The 25,656-nt window shown below is 42.1% G+C and overlaps 1 protein-coding gene across 4 annotated transcripts in view; it reads left to right on the top strand.

The window, feature by feature from the left end:
• dgkh (diacylglycerol kinase, eta) overlaps positions 1 to 25,656 on the top strand; it is a 522,666-nt gene that overhangs the window by 439,506 nt on the left and 57,504 nt on the right. For all 4 annotated transcript variants that reach the window (XM_080204138.1, XM_080204137.1, XM_080204139.1 and 1 more), the window contains 8 exons: positions 395 to 535; positions 955 to 1,072; positions 1,229 to 1,339; positions 4,645 to 4,741; positions 9,279 to 9,386; positions 11,974 to 12,087; positions 18,230 to 18,364; positions 25,470 to 25,636. In XM_080204138.1, the coding sequence (XP_080060264.1) occupies positions 395 to 535; positions 955 to 1,072; positions 1,229 to 1,339; positions 4,645 to 4,741; positions 9,279 to 9,386; positions 11,974 to 12,087; positions 18,230 to 18,364; positions 25,470 to 25,636 (991 nt within the window). The remainder of the gene's footprint in view (positions 1 to 394; positions 536 to 954; positions 1,073 to 1,228; positions 1,340 to 4,644; positions 4,742 to 9,278; positions 9,387 to 11,973; positions 12,088 to 18,229; positions 18,365 to 25,469; positions 25,637 to 25,656) is intronic.

The raw sequence follows: 25,656 nt of genomic DNA on the forward strand, positions 1-25,656 counted from the left end.
GAAGCACTATTTCACTCTTTTTAACAGACCCCTGAGTGTTATTGAAATATGTTGAATGTTTTTACTGATGCATTAGATTATAGCTGGATCTTATTGAGCACATTCCAATTAAGTCTTGGATTTGAGACATTCACTTACTCAGCATGCACAAAAAATGCTTTGCGCTAGAGATAATTTTCCTGGAAACACCAAAATTGGCTGAAAGCAGGATACAGAGATCATGAACACTTGCTGGTACTTATTAATTAACAATAATAAAGAACAATAATTATGAAGAGTATGATTGAATCAGTTACTGCCTTTTGATTTATTTTGTTGTTTTTATTAGTTTGTAATATTTGGCTATGCCTATGAATAATACCTAAAGATCCAGTATTCTTTTTGATTGTTTCAGCTCTTCGACCTGGTCAAAGATCCCCTCCAGAGAGACGAATGCATCGCACCACCACTTCCTATACTGGTCCGTTCACAACCTCACCGCTGACCACTAGCAAAGAAAATCTCCCAGTTCTGAACACTAGAATCATCTGCCCAGGTACCCAGCAACCTGGCACAAGACAGAGATTTCATAAACTGGAAAGAATGGTTCTGTAAATTTATTAAACTGGTGGTATCAGAATGAGGGATATCTTCCTGTATTGGGTGGTTAAGTGATTGGCTCCCATGGTGCAGAAGTTCAGATTCTGTGGTTTATGGTCTTTTTAATCGGAAGCTAAACCTCAAACGTGCATCATGAGTGGCTACATGTTGCTTTTCCCAGCTAGAAGGGAGATGATTGGGTGTTTTCCTGTCAATTATGCCAGGACACCTCATGCAGCCCAATTTTAAAGCACATTAGGCTTGTTGACTTCTGCATCCAGTTCTTTGATCTGTGCTAGGTTCTGTGTCAGGAACCTGATTTGCTGGTGTAAGTTTCTTGCTTGTATGCAATGATATAATTGTGTATTAATGCAGGTTTACGAGCTGGACTTGCTGCCTCGATTGCTGGAAGTTCAATCATCAGCAAAATGTTATTAGCGAACATCGATCCTTTCGGAGCAACCCCATTCATTGATCCTGACCCAGACTCACTGTAAGAAATGTTCTCTGTTATACCAGTCTTAACAGTTACTAATTTTTCTCCACCAACTGATTAGATTATTGCTTTCAAATCTCTTAGAAGGGTATTGATATGACTGAGTATATGGTAGCATATCATAAGAATAACAAACATATTTTTGAATTACAGAGAAGGTTATACTGAAAAGTGTGTTATGAACAATTATTTTGGAATTGGATTAGATGCAAAAATCTCTTTGGAATTCAACAACAAGCGTGAGGAGCATCCTGAGAAATGCAGGTATCCACATAGCTTTCAATTTTTTTTACACTGAGAAATCGAGGTGGAAAGTTGTGGTTTGAAATGCAGCAGACTATACCACAGAGCAGAATCAGGTTATTGTGCTCAGATGTCAGCTGGACTGCTGGAGGATGGAAAAACTAAATGACCAAAGGAGTTCCAGAGTTTTGAGGATCTACTAAAGATTTTGTTTCCGAGACTGCAGCGGTCCTTCCACCCTGAGATAGGGGAAATAAGGATTTCAAGATCAACGCTGCATTTTGTCTCCCTCTCCCCCATCATGTGTGCTTCTGACCAGGGCAGGCACTTAAAATTAGAGGAATGGCAAACCCATCACCTTCCTACCCGCCCTACATTGGGAACTGAAATCAGAAGCCCACCCTTATTTTTAAATAAATAATTAACAGGCAATTTAGCTTGTTATCAAGTTAGTTGGCCTCTATTTCCACTGCCCACACCATAAAACGATAGGCATGAGCAGCCAGGACCAAGGAGCCAGTTCTGAAATAACTTTATTGAAAAAGCAAGAAGAAAATTAAACAATAGGAAACAGCAATGTAAGGACAATATTTGAAATAAATATCAGATTAGAGGCAGTGATTTAAAAGGAGAGAATTCTCAGAGAGATTTAGGAGAGGGAAAAATTGACTGTGTTTCAGAGGTTGAAAAGATGATGTCGGTTCAAAGGCACCTATGGGGGACAATAGGAGGCAAATGTTGTGAAACCTAGAGATTAGAGGATTTGCCAATATGGATGAGAATAGTCGTAGCGGTCAAAAGCAAATGACGCAGTAGGGGAGGGAAGCTTGTTACCAAGACTATCAAAATCAAAGTCCAAGAAGGAAGTGAGCCAGTGTATCTTTAGCTTCTCAGTTAGAGATTATTGAAAAGTGATAGAAGAGGATGGAAAGAGGATTCAAATAAACACTGCAAGCCCAGTGTTGAACTTCGCACCAAATTCACCAATCTATGATTCCATTGAGCAAGGCATCAAAACATACCTTTCAACAGCAGCAAACCAAAACGAACAGTGAAGTCACCTGATTTCCATGCTAAGTGATATTCTTATAATCCAACAGATCAGGAGTGGTTTGAACAAAGGAAGAGCAGTAGATATAGTTTATCTGGACTTCAGCAAGGCATTTGATAAAGTGCCCCATGCAAGGCTTATTGAGAAAGTGAGGGGGCATGGGATCCAAGGGGACATTGCTTTGTGGATTCAGAACTGGCTTGCCCACAGAAGGCAAAGCGTGGTTGTAGATGGGTCTTTTTCCACATGGAGGTCGGTCACCAGTGGAGTGCCCCAGGGATCTGTCCTGGGACTGTTGCGCTTTGTGATTTCAATAAATGACCTGGATGAGGAAGTGGAGGGATGGGTTGGTAAGTTTGCTGATGACACAAAGGTTGGAGGTGTTGTGGATAGTGTGGAGGGATGTCAGAAGTTTCAACGAGACATTGATAGGCTGCAAGACTGGGCGGAGAAGTGGCAGATGAACTTCAACCCAGATAAATGCGTGGTGATTCATTTTGGCAGGTCAAATAGGATGACAGAATATAATATTAAGGGTAAGACACTTGGCAGTGTGGAAGATCAGAAGGACCTTGGGGTCTGGGTTCATAGGATGCCCAAAACAGCTTCGCAGGTAGAGGCTGTGGTTAAGAAGGCGTATGGTGTACTGGCATTCATCAATCGAGAAATTAAGTTTAGGAGTCGGGAGATAATACTGCAGCTGTATAAGACCCTGGTCAGACCCCAGTTGGACTATTGTGCTCAGTTCTGGTCGCCTCATTACAGAAAGAATCATAGAACCCTACAGTGCAGAAAGAGGCCCTTCGGCCCATCGAGTCTGCACCGAACACAATCCCACCCAGGCCGTACCCCCACATTCCTACATATTATACCCACTAATCCCTGTAACCTACACATCCCTGGATATTAAGGGGCAATTTCTTAGCATGTCCAATCAACCTAACCCACACATCTTTGGACTGTGGGAGGAAACCGGAGTACCTGGAGGAAACCCACGCAGACATGAGGAGAATGTGCAAACTCCACACAGACAGTGATCCGAGTCGGGAATCGAACCCAGGACCCTGGCGATGGGAAGCAGCAGTGCTAACCACTGTGCTACCGTGCCACAAAGGATGTGGAAGCCATAGAAAGGGTGCAGAGGAGATTTACAAGGATGTTGCCTGAATTGGGTGGCATGCCTTATGAGGATAGGTTGAGACAGCTTGGTCTTTGCTCCTTGGAGAGACAAAGGATGAGGGGTGACCTGATAGAGGTGTATAAGATGATGAGAGGTATTGATTGAGTGGATTCTCAGAGGCTTTTTCCCAGGGCTGAAATGGTTGCCACAAGAGGACATAGGTTTAGGGTGCTGGGAAGTTGGTACAGAGGAGATGTCAGGGGTAGGTTTTTCACTCAGAGGGTGATGGGCGTGTGGAATCGGCTGATGGCAGTGGTGGTGGAGGTGGACTCGATAGGGTCTTTTAAGAGACTTTTGGATAAGTAGATGGGACTTAGAGGGTTATAGGTAAGCCTAGTAGGTAGGGACATGTTCGGCACAACTTGTGGGCCAAAGGGCCTGTTTGTGCTGCAGTTTTTCTATGTTTCTGTGTTTCTACATCAGGTTAATCTTTATCTTATCTCCAGTTACCTACTTTGATTCTGTATCTGTTGATACTCTCATCTACCAAATATCAGTCAACCCATCTTTTACATTTTCAACTGACCTAGCCTCATGACTATTGGCTTACGAAGGATAGGTCTATTGCTATTTAAGGTGAGGGTTCTGACTCCACTGCATGCCCAGAACCTTGCTAGTTGTGCATGTGCGTCATGTAACTGGGGCTAGAATTCTATAGCCTGATCTTTGCTGCCATTCTCACATTTGGGGAGGTGTAGTCTTAGGGAGCAGAGTCTCGCAAAAATACTCTACAAATAGATCTCAATACCAGAGTGTCTCAATGAAAAGCTTTCAGCAATGTGTTCAAAATGAAGAGAGTCTTTACACAGTGAGGAAAAATTACAAAACCACCAGACCTTTTCCAAACTACGAATAATGTCTAACACACTCACCAAAAGAAGTACCAACGGCAGAACTCAAAATAGCCAAAATACTAACCTTAACCAAATTTTGTATTGATGCAGAGAAATCAGTAGTGCTTTTGTTGTGAAATTAATTGTCAGTCAATGATAAAATCCCATTTTGTTTCATATGTGGCCAGAAAAATAAAGTATAAAATAGTAAGTGAAGCACGCTTGTGTCTTTCTGAATTTCCTCTCAACTTTTTTTGTTTAGAAGCCGGACCAAGAATATGATGTGGTATGGTGTGTTGGGCACCAAAGAGTTACTTCAACGAACTTATAAGAACTTAGAACAAAAGGTGCAACTTGAGGTAATGCTTTGATTCTCCCACTGTGTTAAACCAGTCAAACCACAACAAGATAAAAGCAAAATACCGCGGATGCTAGAATCTGAAACAAAAACAGAAAATCCTGGAAAATCTCAGCAGGTCTGACAGCACCTGTGGAGCGAGAATAGAGCCAACGTTTTGAGTCTGGATGACCCTTCGGCCCATTGAATCTGGATGGACCACTTGGCCCACCAAGCCTGCACTGACAACAATCCCTCCCAGACCCTATCCCTATAACCCCATGTATTTACCCTGTGGATCTCTGTGACACTAAGGGGCAATTTTGCATGGCCAATCCACCTAGCCTGCACATCTTTGGAGTATGGAAGGAAACCGTAGCATCCAGAGGAAAAGCATAAGTCACCCGAGGCTGGAATTAAACCCGGGGTCCCTGGCGCTGTGAGGCAACAAATCTAACCACTGTGCCATCATGCCACCCTTGGTGAAATATCATGATTAAACCGTTCCTTACCAATGCCACCCTCCCACCCCACCCTTCTTCCCAAATGCTCAAGTTTCCTGGTGTCTGAGCCAACATTTCTTTCCTTTCTCCACTGGCAAAAGCCATGCCGTATAATTGCTGTTTTTGGAATCTTTCTGTGTGAAAATTGACAACGCTGTAAAGTAAGAGATAGTGCAGGATGTGATTTAACATGTTTCTGTGAAGTGTGATAAGATGCTATGTAAATACAGGTTGATTCCAACAAGATTTGTACCAGCTACAATAATTCCTTCCACAGAGGTTAATTAGACATATCTAATTATTTCATGAGCATCCATCCTCCCTTCGTCCTTCAATTTTATCTTCGCTGACCAGCTGGTTGCTGTCTTTGAGGCTTTTAAAAAAAGTGATCTCAGGACACAGTCAACATTGGTAAGGTTGAATTTATTGCCCATTTCGAGTTGCTGGGTTACAGTTCAGTGATCTTGAAATGTTCATTTTTAATGTACGAGTCAAGAGGCAGATTGATGGCAGGCACTTTGACCACTGAAAATCACTAGAATGAAACACCTTCCTGTTCTCACCCAGCATCCCCTCAGATATATTTCTAACACAGGTGGATGGATGGGATTGAGGAATAAAATCCTCAGAGTAGAATCAGTTTTTCATCCATCCTGCTATTTGGTTTCTCAGAGTAATGGATATAAATGTCACAGCTACTGACTTGGAACAGACCAGGAATTTGAACCTGCTTTCTGAAAGGATTGAGTTACTCACTGAGCGCCTCCACCTACCTTCTGTTCTAGGATATGAAATGAATGATCTGAATAAAATCCCCTGCCATATTTGGGGCAATGTTGAATAGATACAACTCTCTTCAAAATATGTAGAGCTAAAGTTTTTGATTAGGAGCCCTGATCCCATCGTCAGGTGAAATAGAAAATAGAAACGTAGAAAATAGAAGCAGGAGTAGGTCATTTGGCCCTTTGAGCCTGCTCCACCATTCAGTTTGATTGTGACTCATCATCAAATTCAATATCCTGATCCTGCCTTCCCCCAGATCCCTTGATTCCTTTAGGCCCAAGAGCTATATCTAATTTTTTCTTGAAATCACATAATGTTTTGGCCTCAGCTCCTTGCTGTGGTAGTGAATTCCACACATTCCCCACTCTCTGGGTGAAGAAATTTCTCCTCACCTCAGTCCTAGAAGATTTATCCTCAGACAATGACCCTGCGTTCTGGACTCCCCCCACCATTGGGAACATTCTTTCTAATCCCATTGGAATTTATTAGATTCTATGAGATCCCCTCTCACTTTTCCAAACTCCAATGAATATAATCCTCCTGACTTGGTCTCTCCTTATATGACTGACCTGCCATCCCAGGAATCAGCATGATAAATGTTTGCTTCATCGCTCCATAGCAAGGACATCCTTCCTCAGATAAGGACACCAAAGTGGCACACAAAATTCTGGGTGTGGCCTCACCAACACCCTATACAATTGCAGTAAAACATCCCTATCCCTATACTCAAATCCTCTCGCTATGAAAGCCAACATGCCGTTTGTCGTCTTCACTGCCTGTTGTACACGTGCCTTAATTTCAGCGACTGACGCATGAGGACACCAAGTGCTCGCTGAATATCTGTGAAATAGTCTGCACAGTATGGAGCTATTACAAGAGTTGTAAATACAGCATCGGCAGAGAAAACAAATGGATGTATTGGGCGTTACATTAGGCTGACATATGTAGAGTGTGCAATTCAAGTCACTTATTCATATGAAGGATCTTATTGTCCTCAAGAGGAACTTGAGTTTTAGACGTTTTTGGAAATGAGACACTTTGTTGTGGTTTAATTGAAGATTGCAAAGTTATAAAGAATACTGAAAAATGAGACCAAAACACCTGATTCAGTTAGGTGAAGGTTCAGTTAGTTGTGGATGTGGAGCAAGAACGAAGGTTGGGTTAAGGTTTTTCACCAATAATCTGAGATGTGTGGAATGTGTGCGAAATATCTGTAAAACAAACAATATACTTGTGATGAAAAGACGAAGGTATTCATGATTAAGAGTTGGGGTGAGGAAACAGGGAAATTGTGTTAATGATCTGAAAAGGGCTTAACTGAGGTTTTACCAATTGGTTAAAAGTTTTACAACTTAACAGGTTTAGTTTGGACTGACATCTTGTCAATGGAATTACTGGTATATCCCTGGCTCTGGCAGCATTATCACCAGTGTCGAAGGTTGTGGATTCATATGAACGTACAGATTAGGACCAGGCCATTCAGCCCTTCGCACCTGCTCAGCCTTTCAGTAAGATCATGGTTAATCTGTTTGTGGCCTGATCTCCACATTCCAGTATCTTTGTTATTCAAGAACCTATCTACCTCTGTCTTAAAAATTGACCTTGCCTCCATCACTCTCTGTTGAGGAAAAAAATTCCTAGAATGTGAAGCATGCTAGCCTCACATCTATGCCAAAATTGAAAAATTGTTGGGGTCTAGTCTGACTCCCTTATGTAATTTGGGATTCTTCTGATCCAGGCCCCTAATAATATAAAACAATGTTCTAAGTATTTATTGCAGCCTTTATTAAAAAAACACACTCCTACTGATAAAAGCCCATTCAAATGCCTTCAAGTGCAATCGTACAAGCAAGCAAAACATTTCATTCAATTACTTATGAAAACACACATTTTGTATTCATAGCCCCACATCAGACTTGGAACTGTCAAAAAGCTGTGGAATTATAAGCTCTCCAGTGTGCTCGTGATAGGATGTGAAATCAGTGATGCGGCACTAATCCTATATGTTAGCCCTCATGCTTACATCAATGAATAGCAAGTGAAATTGCAACACTGATCATTTTCAATTTCAGAGTATTTGCTACTCAAAATTTAAAGAGTTTGGGGATTTAAATGCCTTAACAGCTCAACAGTTCTTTTGGGTCCACTTTTACGCACATTCATGTCCATCTTTAACAATCTAACAGGATACCTGAAGCTTTCCAAAGGTGTACCCTATCTCTGTAAATAACTTTGGCAGTTTTAAACATTTTGCTCAAATGTCTAAAGCAAATGGGTCATGTTTTGGACATCCCACTAATGAAAGTGATATTTGTTTGAAAGCAGCTTTTATGTGTGAAGCTGCCTGCACAAACTTCGGATTTGCAAACTACCACCTACCCCCACTCTCGCCCCCTTGCCCCAATTAAAATGGTGGATGCAGCTTCAGGGATGGGACTTCCGAAACTGGGGCTCCAATGCCATTTTCATTAAGTCCTTTATGACACAGCTTCTATCATTGTGAAATTCTAGCCCCCTATTTATCTTATGTGCTCTAAGGAGAATAAGCCCAGCTTCTCTACTTTGCCCACATGACAAAGAACAAAGAAAATTACAGCACAGGAACAGGCCCTTCGGCCCTCCAAGCCTGCACGACCATGCTGCCCAACGTAACTAAAACCCCCTACGCTTCCGGGGACCATATGCCTCTATTCCCTTCTCACTCGTGTACTTGTCAAGACATTCCTTAGAGTCACTACCGTATCTGCTTCCACTACCTCTCCTCTCTAAAGTCTTGAAATTCTTTCTAAAGTCTGATTCCCAGAATTGAAAGCAGTACTCTAGCTGAGGTCTAAGACTGTTCTATAAAAATTTATCATGACTTCCTCACTTTTGTTCTCTAACTCTCTATTAATAAAGTCAAACATCCTTTATGCTTTTCTAGCACACCTTTCAATTTGTTTCGCCACCTTTACAAGCTTGTGTTTGCACAGCTCCAGATCTCTCTGTTTCAACACCCTTTCAACAATGTTCCATTTTGTTTATATTATCTCTCCTCTTTCTTCTTTCCCCAAAATGTATAGTTTCCTATTTCTCTGTAATAAATTTCAACCGATATGTGCCTGACCAATTCATCAATTTGATTCTTTCCTCTTGAGCTCCATGACTGCCCTCCATATTGTTTAATATGTTTGCATGTGTTTCGGAAAGGCATCAACAATGAATGGATGTGCGTTATTTAATCACTGAAATAAAGATTTGCTTTTCTCACCACATTCATTTTGTGTGTTCCAGTGCGATGGGCAATACATTCCCCTTCCAAGTCTCCAAGGCATTGCTGTACTAAACATTCCCAGCTATGCCGGAGGAACTAACTTTTGGGGCGGTACGAAAGAAGATGATGTAAGTTGCATGTGGAAGATTATAGACTCTTTTGTCAATCATAAAACAATTGATTGTTGATCTTGAAGCATTCCTACCCTCCATTTAAAATAGCCACATACATCATTGGTTGGAAAATTACCAAAATGCTTCAGCAACAGCAGAATTCAGGCATTCAATGCTATAATATTCTTCAGGATCTGCTGCCACCGTTGTAAGCCCTTCTATTAAATACTTGGGATGATATTGTAGTCCGTATTGAGCCTGGAATATTACACAAGTGCAAGCACAATCTAAACAATGTCATAGCCCATCAGGTTTCCAAAGTAGCGTACAGTACTTGCATGAACACTTAGAGATATATACTGAACTTCACTTGCATGCCATACTTTTGCTATTGCCAAGTTCTATGTTAATAAATATTCTTATGCAGGATAATATAAATTATTTTAAAAGGTATTGGAACAACAACTTTTAGAGAGAAGCCAAAACACCGGAAACAGATGACCATTTAAATGTCTGGCTCAAGTACTATTTCCCTCTGTATCATAATTATCTGTCAATCATATCTAGCATATTTCTGTTTTTTTCATAATCACTAAAATAATAGCTACCCAACTGCACCTCCAACAAAACAACTCCAGCCAACTAGATATGCTTTCATTTAACATTCCTTTGAGAAGTATGAAGGTTTAAAAAGTCCGCTATCCAGGTTTCTGACATTCTTTATAGTGGAAAAAGTTGGATTTACCTCATTTCTTCTCCCCCACACTTGATGTTGGCCTCCCCAAATCTTGCTGGCCTCTGTTTCCTCACCACCAATTTCATTTGCTTCTTGACTGCTGCTGTTGTCTACCTTGAACATCACAAGTCAACTTCAATGAAACTACAGCTGGGATTCTCCCAAAAAATTCTCAATGCCAAATTTGCGTTAAAAACTGGAGCAACTCCCGCTTGTTTTCTTTTCGGCAGGATTTTCAAAATGAATCCCCCACACTTTGTGCATCAGAGTGCCCTTGTGTGAATCATGATAAAAATCAGTGGGTGGGGCCTATTCCCACTGGAGAGGCCAGCAGTATAATGCTGAGTGAGCCTCTGCTCGTGCGCTGATCTGTCATAGTGAATATCAGTGTAGGCGCAGTAACCCCACCCTGCCATCTTCTTGATCGCTGGCCAGCTTGATTGCTGCTCAGTCCCATGACCCCCAAGGCTGCCCCTCCGATTCACCCCACCCCTGATCGCTGGCCTTCCGGACATCTCAGGGCCAGCCCTGACCTCCCCTCAATCCTGGCAGTCCAATCTGCACCCCCCAACTCCCACGGCAAGCTGACCACCCACCCCCGCTGGCCAGGCCCGTTCGTTGTCCACCTTCCTTTTGACACTGATCCCAAGTGCAGAGTGGCAGCGGGACACCCCCCCACCCCACTGATTCCCTGCACCTTTGGCACTGCCTGATGCCTGCTGGGCAGTGTTAAGGTTCCCCCTTGGCATTTCCACTTTGCCCCTTCAGCAGTGCCAGGGGGCCAAGGTAGCATTACCAGGCTGGCAATGTCCAGAGACACCACCCCCCCACCCCCCTCCTGCTTCCTGTCAACCTGCTGGATGCCTCCATGGCCTCCCTTCACTCCAGTCGGGTCGGGCTGCCAGCTCCCTGTTAATGGGGAGTTGTTGTAAACCCCGCTGGAATGAACCCTCCTGGCAGTGGTGAGAGGCTAGCAGACCAGGAGACTTCAGTCCCAGACCTACTAATGATACTAAAATCAGAATTTTAATACTCAAATCAGCTCTGTGCCAATTTTCAAGCAACGCAGCAAGCTGGGGGGATCACCCCCTACATTCTTCGCACCTTCTACATTTGGTTGTATGTTCTGGAGCTTCCCCGGTATTGCTTCTGAAGGCTGAGCAGAACCAGATGGTTTGAGAGAGATTAGACTTCAATAAAGGAGCCAGTCAGTCTTTGCACCATTCGTCTCAACTTTTTTCCTCCCCTAACCCAAGTCCGACAAACTATTACTTATATCAGAACCACTGTGTAAATAAGAAACTTCACATCAGGCATCAGACTACCCATGACGGATATAGTCCTATAAAATCAGCTTTAGTTATTCCTCACCCACACACTTATTGTGCTTGTAAAATTATGATACATGATTTTCAAAACTGTTGAGATTTCTTTTAAGTTTATTGCCCACGGTTTGAAATCTTAGTCAGTTAGTAGGAAAGCTTTAAGATTTTAAGTTTCTGGTGTGATTCTAAGCAGCTGAACAAAATAAATGGGAAGTGGAAAAATAGCGTTTCCATCAATTCCACCCAGTAATGTATACCCATTAATATTTGTTTGTAAGGGGTAGTTTTATGACTTTGCTCTTCCTTTCAGAGCTTAATTTAAATGAATGAGAAATGGTTTAAGCTGAAACCTGGCAAGATCGCATCCCTGAATGTGCTGCTACAATAGGAGAGCAAATTTGTAAAGTTATCTCTGACAATGCTTTTCCAAGAAAATGCCTGCTCCATCAGACTAGGAAAGGATTTAAACTGCAAGTGCCAATGTGTTTTGCCATGCAGCTATTCTGTTCTTTCCAGAATTGTGCATTTTGTGTACTTTTAGATCTTTGGTGCACCCTCATTTGATGATAAGATCTTGGAAGTGGTGGCTGTATTTGGAAGCATGCAGATGGCAGTATCAAGAGTCATCAAGCTGCAACATCACAGAATAGCCCAGGTGGGTATGTTGTTCCTAAACTGCTTTGATATTTGAAATGATTATTATATCCAGATGATAATCTCCAGATGAAATGCTTTCACTGCTGTTCTACTAGGTGGAGACTGTTCCAAAGTTTTGTGTTTTTGCACATAGCTTTGTAGACTTCTTTGTGACTTCTCAATATTTTTCTGCAATTCGCATCTCCATTCTTGTTATCCCATAGTCAACATCAGTGTTTTTCTAAGTTAATTCTGTTCAAAGTTTTATACAAGTTTTGTTTTTGTTTTATTGCCCAAAATAATAAGTTGCATTGACGAATTGGGATTGCATTTTTGTTTTGCGTTCCATTCTGTGTTAGTAACTATGTCTGCTGAAATGATTCATTATCAGCCACAGTCATTATTAGGACAGAAAAGACCTGTACATCCTGCCAACAGTGGAGTGTCTGACCAGAACCTGCTTTGCTTCTGAACATTATATAACATCATAAAGGCCACAGCATGTACATACCTATCTAGTGGGCTTCCAATGCTTGGTAAATCACTGTTGAACTTTTATAAGGCATTGGTTCACGCTAAACTCAAATAAGGAGCAGCACAGTGGTTAGCACTGCTGCCTCACAGCACCAGGGACCTGGGTTCAATTCTAGCCTTGGGTAACTGTCTGTGTGGAGTTTGCACATTCTCCCCATGTCTGCGTGGGTTTCCTCTGGGAGCTCCGGTTTCCTCCCACAGTTCAAAGATGTGCAAGTTAGGTGGATTGGCCATGCCAAATTGCCCCTTAGTGACAAGAGGGATTAGTGAGGTAAATACATAGGGTTACAGGGATAGATTGTTGTCACTGTGGGCTTGATGGGCTGAATGACCTCCTGCACTGTAGGGATTCTATGATTGCATCCAGCTCTGGACACCACACTGCTTTAATGGTGTTTGGTTAGATGAGCATATTGTATTAAATGAGCATATGATCCCTGTAGAGACTGATAACACTTTTACATCCAGGTCCCTCTGCTCCTGTACCTCCTTTGGAATTATAGTCTCTCTCTTTCATTTGTCACATGGTCATTTCTTGGAACCTTATGATGTCACAACCAGGAAGCCAATTAACCCTTTTTTAGAATATATCCCAGTCCACTTTGGTCTTTAAAAGAAATGTCTCACAAAGGATATTACTGGCTTTTTCCCAGCGAATGGGTCATCATAATGTTAATGTCAGGTTCAGACACCTTGACCGTTGATGAACATACAGTGATCAGTGTGACAGTAACTGAAGCTGATTTCATACAGAGCCAGAGGTGAATATCAACATCAAGCCTTCAACCTTCCCTATTTCTGTCTCCTCTGACCTAAACTAAAGTCATACAAGAGCCAATAAAACTGGCAATAAATGCTATCCTTATCTGCTATTCTATAAAATTAATTCATATTTTTAAAAAAGTGTCATATAGTTATTTCTGTCTGCCTTTATATTATTCTCTGATCATAGTTTTAAACTAAAGAACATGCAGCACAAGAAAGGCAGTGGTGCACTGGTATTGCCAATGGACTATTAATCCAGAGACCGAGGACCTGTGTTCAAATCTCAGGGCAGATCAATTAAAGAAGGTCTAAAGAAGACCACAAAACTATTGTCGTCCCTTTTAAGGAAGGAAATCTGCCCACATGTGACTCCAGATCCACAGCAATGTGGTTGATTCTTTGAAATGAAGTGCACATCGCGTAAATGAATTTTAAAAAAGGGTCTGGCTGATTTGCATATCTGCTGTTTAGAGCAATTGATCATGAGAGTATCAGGATTTGGAAATGGCCATTTTGCCCATTAAAAAACATGGGCTGTGCTATGATCTAAGTCTGTGGAAATTCTTATCATTCTATTATTGATTGCAGTAACAAGTCTCACAACACCAGGTTAAAGTCCAACAGGTTATTTAAAATCATGAGCTTTGGAGTGCTATTCCTTCATCAGCTACTCCGACACTTACCTGATGAAGGAGCAGTGCTCCAAAAGCTCATAATTCCAATAAATCTGTTGGACTTTAACCTGGTGTTGTGAGACTTATTGTGCTCACCCAGTCCAACGCCGACATCTCCACACATATTACTGATTGACAAATATTCCAAATACATATTTTTCTTTGCGCTCTTTTCTGAAAGCTGTCCTCAGTGTAATGGATCCTTTCTCACTTTTTTGATATAATTGGAGATCATCTCTGACATTTAACATCACTGTCAATATCTCTTTAAAGCTATTCTAACAAATGTCTCTGTGGTTCCCAGACTTCTCACCTCCTTGTCGCTCCGGGGTTTTTATCATTTGATTTTTTTTTTATTTAATTCCCAAATAAATTGACTTGTTTATTTATTTTGGAAACTGCTTATTCAATTTACCCTCACTTTTCTTTGATTTTCCCTAAACTGAGGCATCTTAAGCAATATATTCCTGTTAGGTTATTTTAGAACATTTTTCTCTGCTTTGTCTGATTTTTATTGGAGCGTTGTAAATGTGGTTAATAAATTGATCTTCAATTTAAGTTGAATTGCTTTGGTCACTTATATACAATGAAGTTGTCAATACATTACCCTTGGGCACATTTACAGCATTGTGGCAAACATTAATCAGTTATCCCCATTGTTTGTAGCAATTCCCAGACATTCCACTTCTTATAATATTGTAGCTGCTGCCAGGATTCCAGCTGGCAGTAATGCTGACTGCTGATGTGGGAGAATGTGGTGATTGTCCCTTTAAGGACAAAAGGGCCCAGATTACCACATCTCACCAGACAGATGACCCATTATTGCAAAAGGTAGAAACTTAAACCAAGTGCTAAAATGGCAGTATCCTGTTGGTTAAAACACAAAACACAACAACAGCTCTGCATCTTGTTGAATGGATATCATCCAAAGCTTTGCATCAGAATATTACATTGACTTGCAAGGAACACCTTTACTCAGATGTCCAGCTTAGGTGGATTGACCATGCTAAATTGCCCCTTAGTGTCGGGGGTTAAACAGGATAAATACAAGGGGTGCAGGGTTAAGGTCTGGGTGGGATTGTCGTCGATGTGGGTTTGATGGGCCAAATGGCCTCCTGCACTGTAGGGATTCTATGATTCTAAGAATTCACTGAGTATAAAGACAAGAAGCAACTCAATCAGCAGAGTGGCCAGTTCAATCAATACAGCCAACATGCAGGCAATAAGAAACACTGGGCTTGCAGTCCATTATTCAGTGCAGAATCCGCACTCCCCCTCCCCCCTCCCCCAAAGTATGTTTCTGCACTTCTCACACAACAAAACCATGTGCATAACAGGAGCAATAAGGATTGTGGGACCAGCGTACCTAACGTTCCTCTCCAACACTGTGTCTTCTGACGTACTTGGCTCCTTAAGCTAAAATCCTTTTTTTAATTCATTGGGTGTCACAGGCTCAAGATTTGAAGTAAAACTGCTTTATGCAGCTGGAAAGCTACATGGTAGTTTTCAGTCTGAGCCTGACACTTCGAAAAAATATGGCAAGTTTCTAAGTTTCTCATTATCCTTTGAATGAGATACAGTGTAATGGAATTTCTTTGGGTATTAGAGTCTGCCTTTAACAAGTTTCAGGAATCTAGTGCATTTTGTCTATTTCTGTCTTTTTTTAAAAAATCCCCAGTTAGGTATTGAGAAGCAGACAAGGATTTTTATTGCCATCTGTTTGTAATGATTTGGGAATTTTAATACCAACCAACTCTGGTGAACTGTGGATTTTGTGGGAAATTTTTGATTGGTAAGAGACAGCAAGATGAGATAATGGACTGTGAGCAGTGTTCTGCAAGAATCTGTGTCAGGGCCTCAACAAAAATCACCATGTTTAGTAAATGTTTAGATAATGAGATAGAAAGCCACATAGCCAGATTTGCTGCTGACATAAAGATAGACGGCACTGTAAGCAGTATAGATAGAAGCATAAAATTACAACTATATTAATAGATTAAACAAATAGGCAAAACTGGCAAATGGATTTCAATGTATGTAAATACAAGGCTATCGACCTTGGACTTAAAAAGAATAGAACAGGCTATTGCTAGAAATACAGATCATTAAAATACCATGAACAATACAGAAAATAACCAAAACCCAATGGAATGCTGGCCCTTGTATCCAGAGTTCTGGAGCACAAGCAAATAAAAATCAAGTTTCAGTTATGTGGTTAGACCACACCTGATGTTACTGTGAGCAGTTCTGGACATCACACCTTCGGAAGGATATATTGACTGTATTCCCTGGAATTTAGACAGTTAAGGGATGATGTAATCAAAGTTTTCAATCTGCTAACGGGATTAGACAGTTTATCTATTCCATCTTTCCTGGTAGGGTCTTCTAAGGAGAGGGGATACTGTCTAAAAATTAGAGCCAACCATTAAGTATTGAAATTGGGACATTTTTCTACATGCAAAGGGTGGCAGAAGTTTAGAACTCTCTTCTGATAATGATAATTGGTGGTAGGTTGGAATTACATTCATCCAGAAGACTATTCCATCACACTCCTGACTTGTGTTTCGTAGATTGTGGTGGGTCTCAGGTAGGAGGTAGTTACTGTCCACAGGATTTCTAGTCTCTGCTCTGCTCTTGTAGCCATGGTATTTGTACAATTAGTTTAAATCAGTTTCTTGTCAATGGTAAGCCCTAGGATGTCATTGTGGGAGTAGGGGGGGGAGGTGGATTCAGCAATAGCAATGTGAAGAGTGATGGTTAGATTCTCTCCTATTGGCGATGGTCATTGCCTGGTATTTGTGTGGCATGAATGTGACATGCCACTTGTATCCCTAAGCCTGGATATTGTCCAGGTTTGCTGTATTTGAATGTGGACTGCTTTAGTATTTGAATGTCACGAATGGTGCTGATCGTTGTGCAATCATCAGCAAAAATCTCCACGTCTGATCTTAAGATGGAAGGAGGGTCATTGATGAAGTAGCTGAAGGTTGGGCCTAAGACACTACCCTGAGGAACTCCTGCACTGATAGTCCTGTCCTGAAAGTGAGGTGATTGACTTCCAACTAATGGAACGTTTCCCCTAATTCCTATTGACTCCAGTTTTGCTATGGCTCCTTGATGCCACATTTGATCAAATGCTCCCTTGATGTCAACAGAGATACTCTTGCCTCACCTCTGGAGTTCAGCTCTTTTGTTCATGTTTGAAGGAAGGCTATAATGAGGTCAAATGCAGAGTGACTCTGATGGAACCCAAGATGAGCGTCAGTGATCAGGCTATTGCTGAGCGAATGCCATTTGATAGCATTGATAACCCTTTCCCCTTTACTGATGATCGAGAGTATACGTTGGGGTGGTAATTGACTGGGTTGGACTTATCCTGTTTTCTGGGTAGAGGACATACCTAAGCAATTTTTCACAATGCCTGCTAAATGCTAGTGTTGTTGTTGTACTGGAGCAACTTGGCTAGAGGCATGGCAAGTTCTGGAGCACATGTCGTCAGGACTGTTGCTGGAATATTGTCAGGGCCCATTGTCTATGCAATATCCAGTGCCTTCAGCCATTCCTTGATCCCGCGTGGAGGGAACTAAATTGGCTGAAGACTGGCATCTCTGATGCTGGGGACCTCCAGAGAAGGCTGGGATAGATCATCCACTCGGCACTTCATTTGCACTAGTGGATTGAGCTCCACCATTGACCCACAGTAACAGTAGCGTGTACCATCTACAAGATGCACTGAAGGAACTTATCCATTCTCCTTGGACAGCACCTTCCAAATTCATGACCATTATCATCTAAAAGTTCGCCTCCAAGCCACCCGCCATCCTGATTTGGAAATATGTCACTGTTCCTTCACTGTCTCTGGGTTAAAATCCTAGATCTCATTAACAGTATCGTGGATGTAACTACTCCACATGGACTACAGCAGCTCAAGAAGACAGTTCACCAATACGTTTTCAGGGGCAATTTGAGATGCATATTAAATGCTGGCATAACCAGTGACTCCCACATCCTATAAATGAATTTTAAAAAAGATAAACTAGTTTTAAGTGTATTATATTTTTGTTAACCAAACATCGAAAAGGATACAGTTACAAGAACTTTTGATTAAAATCCTTAATACTGATTACTCAATTTTCACAGTCTGATTATGTGTAAAAACCAAGATTAAAATGACCTGATATTCTGCAGTGTCGGTCTGTGAAAATCACCATTTTGGGAGATGAGGGCGTCCCAATACAGGTCGATGGAGAGGCATGGATCCAACCACCTGGAGTTATCAAAATTGTGCACAAAAACAGAGCACAAATGCTGACCAGAGATCGTGTAAGTATGTGGAGGGAATATATTTCTTCTGAAGGCATTGTATATTTTCTAATAATATTGCCAGCGTACAACATTGAAGAACTTTTTTACAAGTTTACAACTTGAGTCATTGTAATATTGCATGGAGAATAAAGTCCAATATCCAATTTTGGGGGCGAAGAGGGTTTAGAGATGATGGACAGGGCGCACAAAGATAATTTTATTCCCATTTTAAGTCATACATTCTGCCCCCACCTTCAAATAAAATTTGATTTTGCATAATTAAGAGTAAGTAGAAATACAATGTACAGAAATTTACAGAAGCAAAGGAACAGATTTGGATGTGCACTGAGTTAGTCTGCAGGATAGGCTGGAAAACTGCAAAGTACAAAATTGAGGCTTTGCAGCATCCACCAATGGCAGGAGGGTGTAATTAAGCATGACAAGTTTACACAGGTAGTTTGCAATTTAATTTGGACATTTGAGTTTATAAATGAGCAGCGTACACGAAAGTATACTGAGTATCATTAACCCATTAATCATCACAGGGGTGAGGAACTTCAGTTATCTGGACAGACTGGAGAAGTTGGAGTTGTTATCATTAGGGCTTAAATGGTTAAGGGGAGATTCAATAGAGATATCCAATGTTAGGGAGTGCTTTGCGATACATGAGGAGAAACATATTTCACTGACAGAACAGTCTCTAATTGAAGGGCGCAGATTTAAGAAAAAACAGATTGAAGAAAAAACAGAAGGGGCTTGAGAATTGTTTTTATGCCACAGGTTGTTACAACCTGGAATGCATGGCACGAAAGGTAAGCAGAAACAGATGCATTGTACCTTTTGAAAGGGAATTTGATAACTAATTGATAATTTAAAATTTGCAGGGCTATGGGGAAAGAGAGGCGGGTGAGGCAAACTGGGTAGTTCTTTCAAAGAGGTGCCTCAGAAAAGTAGGTCTAGTAGCTTCCCTTTGCGTTATACAATTCGATTCTAGACTGATGAGAGGAAATAAGAATTTGTAGACAGTTAGTATATGTGTATGAATCACTTCACACTTCTCTGCATTAAATTTCATCTGTCACTTGTGTGTCCATTCTACCAACCAGTCAATGTCCTTTTGAATTTCTACTCTATCCTCTTCACAGTTCACAAATTTAGTGCAGATATGTGTGCAGTGTTTCATTTTAATAGGAAGAATGAGAGACAATATAAAATATAGGGCACAATTCTAAAGTGGGTGTAGGAATTGAAGAACTTGGGTGTATCTGTGCACAAATCATTGGAGGTGACGATTAGATTGAAAGAGCAGTTAATAAAGCTGACAGTATTTTAGGCTTAACAATAGAGGCATAGCGTCCAAGAACAAGTAGAGTAAATCCTGGCCAAAGTAGTATACTGAGTTACAGTGGGTGATCATTACTTCTGATTAGACCAAAAGCTTTCCGTTGGTTTTAAGGAGTGTCCTGAAGGAAAATAGTGAGGCAAACAGATGTAGGGAGGGTATTGCAGAGCTTGGTGCCTGGAGAAATAAAGGTGTGCTTCCCAATAGTAGAGCAATTAAAATGGGAAATGCACAAGAGACCCGAATTAGAAGAGCACAAAGACCTTAGAGAAGATACAGGGATAGAACGTAGAACAGTACAGCAAAGGAATAGGCCTCTCAGCCCTCCAAGCCTGTGCTTAGATGGCCTAACCAAAAAAAAACCTCCTGCCCTTACATATCACTCTATTTCCTCCCTATTCATGTCCCCATCCAGATGCCTCTTAAATGTTGCTGATGTGACTGCTTCCACCACATCCTTTCACAGCAGCCAGGCAACCACTACTCTCTGGATGAAAAACTTCCCCATACATCTCCCTTAAACTTTCCCCCTCTCACCTTGAACCTGTGTTCCCTTATAATTGACACTTCCACCCTTGGAAAAAGCCTCTGAAGATCCACCCTGTCTCCATCTTTTCAGCGAAAGCAATCTTAGTTTATTTAACCTCTCCTCAATGTCAACGCCATCAATACCAGGCAACATCCTGGTGAACTTCCTTTGCACTCTCTGTGAAGCTTCCATGTCCTTCTGATAATGTGGTGACCAGAATTGCACGCAATACTCCAAATGCGTCCAAACCAAAGTTTACATAGCTGCAACATGGTTTCCTAACTCCTGTACCTAGTGCCTTGGCTGATGAAGGCAAGCATGCCAAATGCCTTCTTAATCACCTTGGCCACCTGAGTTGCCACTTTTAGGGAACCGTGGACCTGCAGACCCAAAACCCTCTGAAGCTAATATTCCTAATTTATCGTCATTTACAGTATAATTCACACCTAAAGTTGATCCTTCAAAATGCATCAGCTTGCATTTGTCTGGATTAAACTCATCTGACATTTCTGATCTGGAGGAAAATGTTGGTCTGATCAGTAAGTTTACTGATGACAAGAAGACTGGTGGAATTGCTGGAAGTGCCAAGGATTCTCCAATCCTTTGGAACCTTGCCTCTGGTCAAAGAGGATGTGAAGATAAAGCCCCGACTATTTTTCCCCTTGCTTCCCACAGCAACCTGGGATAGATCCCATCTGGCTCCGGGAACTTATTTCCACGAGGGACTAAATCCTCTCTCGAAGAATCGTCTCCAATAATTTCTCTACCACTGATGTAAGGCTGACCGGCCTGTAATTACCTGGATTATTCTTGCTACCCTTCTTAAACAAAGAAACAACATTGGTTATTCTCCAATCCTCTGGGACCTCCCCTGTAGCCAGTGAGGATACAAAGATTTCTCTCAAGGCCCTGGCAATTTCCTCCCTTGCCTTTCTCAGTATTCTGGAATATATCCCATCAGGCCCTGGGGACTTGTCTACCTTAATGTTTCTCAAGAATCCCAATACCACCACCTTTTTGATCTCAACATGACTCAAACTATCTACACATCCTTTCCCAGATTCTTCATCCATCACATCCTTCTCTTTGGTGAATACTGATGCAAAGAACTCATTTAATACCCCACCCATTTCCTTTGGCTCCATGCATAGGTTCCCTCCCTTGTCCTTGAGTGGGCCAACTCTCTTCCTGACTACCCTCTTACTCTTTATATTGCATAAAAAGTCTTGGGATTTTCCCTGTATCCTGCTGACCAGTGCTTTTCCGTGACCTCTTTTAGCCCTTCTTACTCCTTGTTTAAGTTTCTTTCTACTTTCCTTATATTCCACACTTGCTTCATATGTTCCCAGCCTCCTAGCTTTGACAAATGCTTCCTTTTTCTCATTGACTGGGCTCACAATATCTCTCATTATCCAAAGTTCCCAAAACTTGACAAATATCCTTCACCCTTACAGGAATGTGCTGGTCCTGAATCCCTATCAAGTTGACAGCCTCCCACATGCCAGATGTTGATTTGCCCTCAAACATCTACATTCTTAAGCTCCTGCCTGATATTGTTGTAATTAGCCTTCCCCCAATTTAGATCTTCATTTGAGAACTATGCTTATCTTTATCTATCAGTACCTTAAAACTTACTGAATTGTGGTCACTGTTCCCAAACTGCTCCCCTACTGAGACATCGACCACCTGTCTGGGTTCATTCCCCAGTACCAGGTCCTGTATGGCCCCTTCCCGAGTTGGACTATCTACATACTGTTTCAGGAAGCTCTCCTGGATGTTCCTTGCAAGCTTTGCCCCATCCACACCCTTAGCACTAAGTGAGTACCAGTCAACATAGGGGAAATTAAAATCTCCCACCAAAACAACCCTGTTACTTTTACACCTTGCCAAATTCTGCCTACATATCTGTTCCTCAATCTCTTGCTGGCTGTTGAGTGGCCTATAGTAAACTCCCAACATTGTGACTACACCTTTCCTATTCCTGAGCTCTACCCATATTGCCTCACCGTATGAGCCCACAGAGGTGTCCTCCCATGGTACAGCTATGATATTCTCCTTAACCAGTAGTACAACTCCGCCATCCCTTCTTTGAGCTTTGTCTGAACTTGTAGCAACCGAGGACAGAGAGGCCAGAGTAAGAACAGAATGGAGAATTAAAGGGGCTCACAGCCATGCTTGGATACTAAATGGAGCTGTTCACCAAAATGATCACCTGACATGTGACAACAGTATACTAAATTGAAAGAAGTATAAGTAAATCACTGCTTCTTCACATGAAAGAAGAGTTTGGTGCCCTGGACAGTGGGAAGGGAGGAGATAAAACGGCTGGTGTTGCATCTCCTGCACTTGCGTGGAAAGGTGCCTTAGGAAGGGAAGGGTGGTTTTCAAAGTGATAGAAGATTGGACCAGAGTGTTGTGAATGGAACAGTCCCTTCGGAAAACTGAGCGGGAAGGGGAGGGGAAGATGTTTTTGGTGGTGATATCGCACTGGAGGTGGCAAATATAGTGGAATATGATCTGTTGAATGTGGAGGTTGGGGTGGAAAATGAGAATAAGGGGAATACTGCCATGGTTATGTGAGGGGGAGAAAGAAGTGAGAGCAGAAATGGGACTGATATGGTTAACGATGATGGAAGCAAATATTTGAGGAGAAAAGAAGGTATATCAGAAACATTAATGTGGAAAGGTTGCAATGTCTGAGCTGGTGCAAGGACACCAAGAAAGTGGGAATCTTAACACCCCAGGAAGTGGGATGTTAAAAAGAGTAATCAAAGTACCTGTGGGAGTCAGTAGGCTTTTAATAGATATTGGTGGTGAAACTGGAAAGTTAAACTGACAGAGGGCATCAGAAGAATAATGAATGTTGGTGGGAAGGGACTGGACCAGGGAGAAAAATAGAGTTTATATGGGAGGACACAAGTCCATGGGGCAGGAACAGGTTAAAATGAAAGATCAGTCAGGACAGTCCTGTTCGAGCTGTTGGGAAGGAAATTAGAAGCGAGATGTGAAATGTTGGTTGACTGCAAGGTTGAAGGCTATGGTGCAGGGAGACTGAAGAGGAAGAAAATACAAATTTATGGTGACACAGTGGTTAGCAATGGTGCCTTACAGCACCAAGGACCTGGGTTCAATTCCCGGCTTGGGTCACTGTCTGTGTGGAGTCTGCACATTCTCCCCGTGTCTGTGTGGGTTTCCTCTGAGTGCTCTGGTTTTCTCCCACAGTCCAAAGATATGCATGTTAGGTGGAAATGGCCATGCTAAATTCTCCCCCAGTGTACTTGAACAGGCGCTGGAGTGTGACGACTAGGGGATTTTCACAGTAACTTCATTGCAACGTTAATGTGAGACTGCTTGTGACTAGTAAATAAATAAACTTAAATAATAAACTTAAAACTCTGACTTTAAAAAGACGTTGGCCCAGTGTGTGCTGCCTAAATATCATTGAGTTTCATGTGGTTCACTATTTTTAATATAGAAATCGTGTAGAAATTTGTCAGGAAGACTAGTTACCTCCTGAATTACAAATTATCGCAAATTGCTGATGGTTTACATCACTCCACCATTAACCTAAAGTAAAAGGAACTCGCCTTCAATCTCCACATGAATTCTATCAAATTGCTGCATTTGTATATCATTAAACCACTATAGAAAGTTGGGGCTGGTACTGAACAGTAAACACATGCTTTTGAATGAAGAGATTTATGTTCCTGCAACAGCACTCATCCTGTGCAGCACAGAAAGGGAAGAATTGAACATAAGAACATAAGAAATAGGAGCAGGAGTAGGCCATCTAGCCCTTTGAGCCTGCCCCGCCATTCAATAAGATCATGGCTGATCTGTCGTGGCTCAGTTCCACTTTCCCGCCCTCTCCCCATAACCCTTAATCCCCTCTCTTATCAAAAACCCATCAACCCGCGTCTTAAAAATATTTAGCGAGGCAGCCTCCACCACTTCAACGGGCAGAGAATTCCAGAGATTCACCACCCTTTGAGTGAAGAAGTTCCTCCTCAACTCCGTTCTAAACCGCACCCCCCCTTTATCTTGAGGCTGTGCCCCCTAGTCCTACTATCCTTTCTGAGCGGGAAGAGTCTCTCCACCTCTATCCTATCCATCCCATTCATCATCTTATACGTCTCAATGAGATCTCCCCTCATTCTTCTAAACTCTAACGAGTACAAGCCTAGTTTATTCAGCCTCTCCTCATAGCTCAACCCCCTCAACTCCGGTATCAGCCTAGTAAACCTCCTCTGCAATCCCTCCAAGGCCAAAATATCCTTGCGTAAGTACGCGCCCAAAACTGCACACAGTACTCCAGCTGCGGCCTCACCAATGCCCTATACAGCCGCAGCAAGACCTCCCTACTTTTATATTCAATCCCCCTCGCTATGAAGGCCAGCATCCCATTCGCCTTCCTGACCACCTGCTGCACCTGCAAGCTGGGTTTTTGCGACTCATGCACAAGGACCCCGAGGTCCCTCTGCACCGTCGCCTGCTGCAGTTTTTCTCCACGTAAGTAATAATCCTTCCTACCGTTATTCCTCCCAAAGTGGACCACCTCGCACTTGCCAACATTAAATTCCATTTGCCATTTCCTGGCCCATTCGCCCAGCCTATCTAATTGGCTCATAACACTCCCAGCAACCAACAGGGCGAAAGGTTTACAAAAGGCTTTGGAGAGTGTGCAGAGGAAGTTTACCAGGATGTTGCCTGGTATGGAGGGGAGGTCCTATGAGGAGAGACTGAGGGATTTGAGGTTGTTTTCGTTAGAAAGAAGGCGGCTAAGAGGGGACCTTATTGAAACATATAAGATGATTAGAGGTTTAGATAGGGTGTACATTGATAGCCTTTTTCCTTGGATGGAGAAAACTAGCACGAGGGGGCATAGCTTTAAATTAAGGGGTGGTAGTTATAGGACGGATATCAGGGGTAGGTTCTTTACCCAGAGGGTGGTGAGGGATTGGAATGCCCTGCCTGCTGCAGTTGTAAATGCGACTAGTTTGGGGGCGTTTAAGAGATCCGTGGATGGGTTTATGGATGGAAAGGGTTTGGTTTAGGTTAGAGGGTCATTGCTTTTTAACTGGTCGGCGCAACATCGTGGGCCGAAGGGCCTGTTCTGCGCTGTAATGTTCTATGTTCTATATGTTCTATGAAGAATTACAGAAGAAATTCTGGCTCATGGAGCAAGTCCTCTCCAGAAAATTGTGGCTTATACAATCAGTTCTACAGTTTTCATTACTGACCTCTTTGTACAGGCATTTGAGAGTACTCTGAAATCCTGGGAAGACAAACTCCGATACGACTCCTGCAGGCCAGCTCTTCGGCCTCACTTGTACCCACAGCAGTCAGTAGACCTGGCTACAGAGGAAGAAGCCACCCAACTTCAGCTCTGTGCCCAAGCAGCTGAAGAATTAATCACAAGGTGGGTCACACTTTCTCATA

This window comes from Carcharhinus amblyrhynchos, chromosome 15 (genome assembly GCF_965287045.1).
Source record: "Carcharhinus amblyrhynchos chromosome 15, sCarAmb.v2.hapA, whole genome shotgun sequence".
NCBI classification, from domain to species: Eukaryota; Metazoa; Chordata; class Chondrichthyes; order Carcharhiniformes; family Carcharhinidae; genus Carcharhinus; species Carcharhinus amblyrhynchos.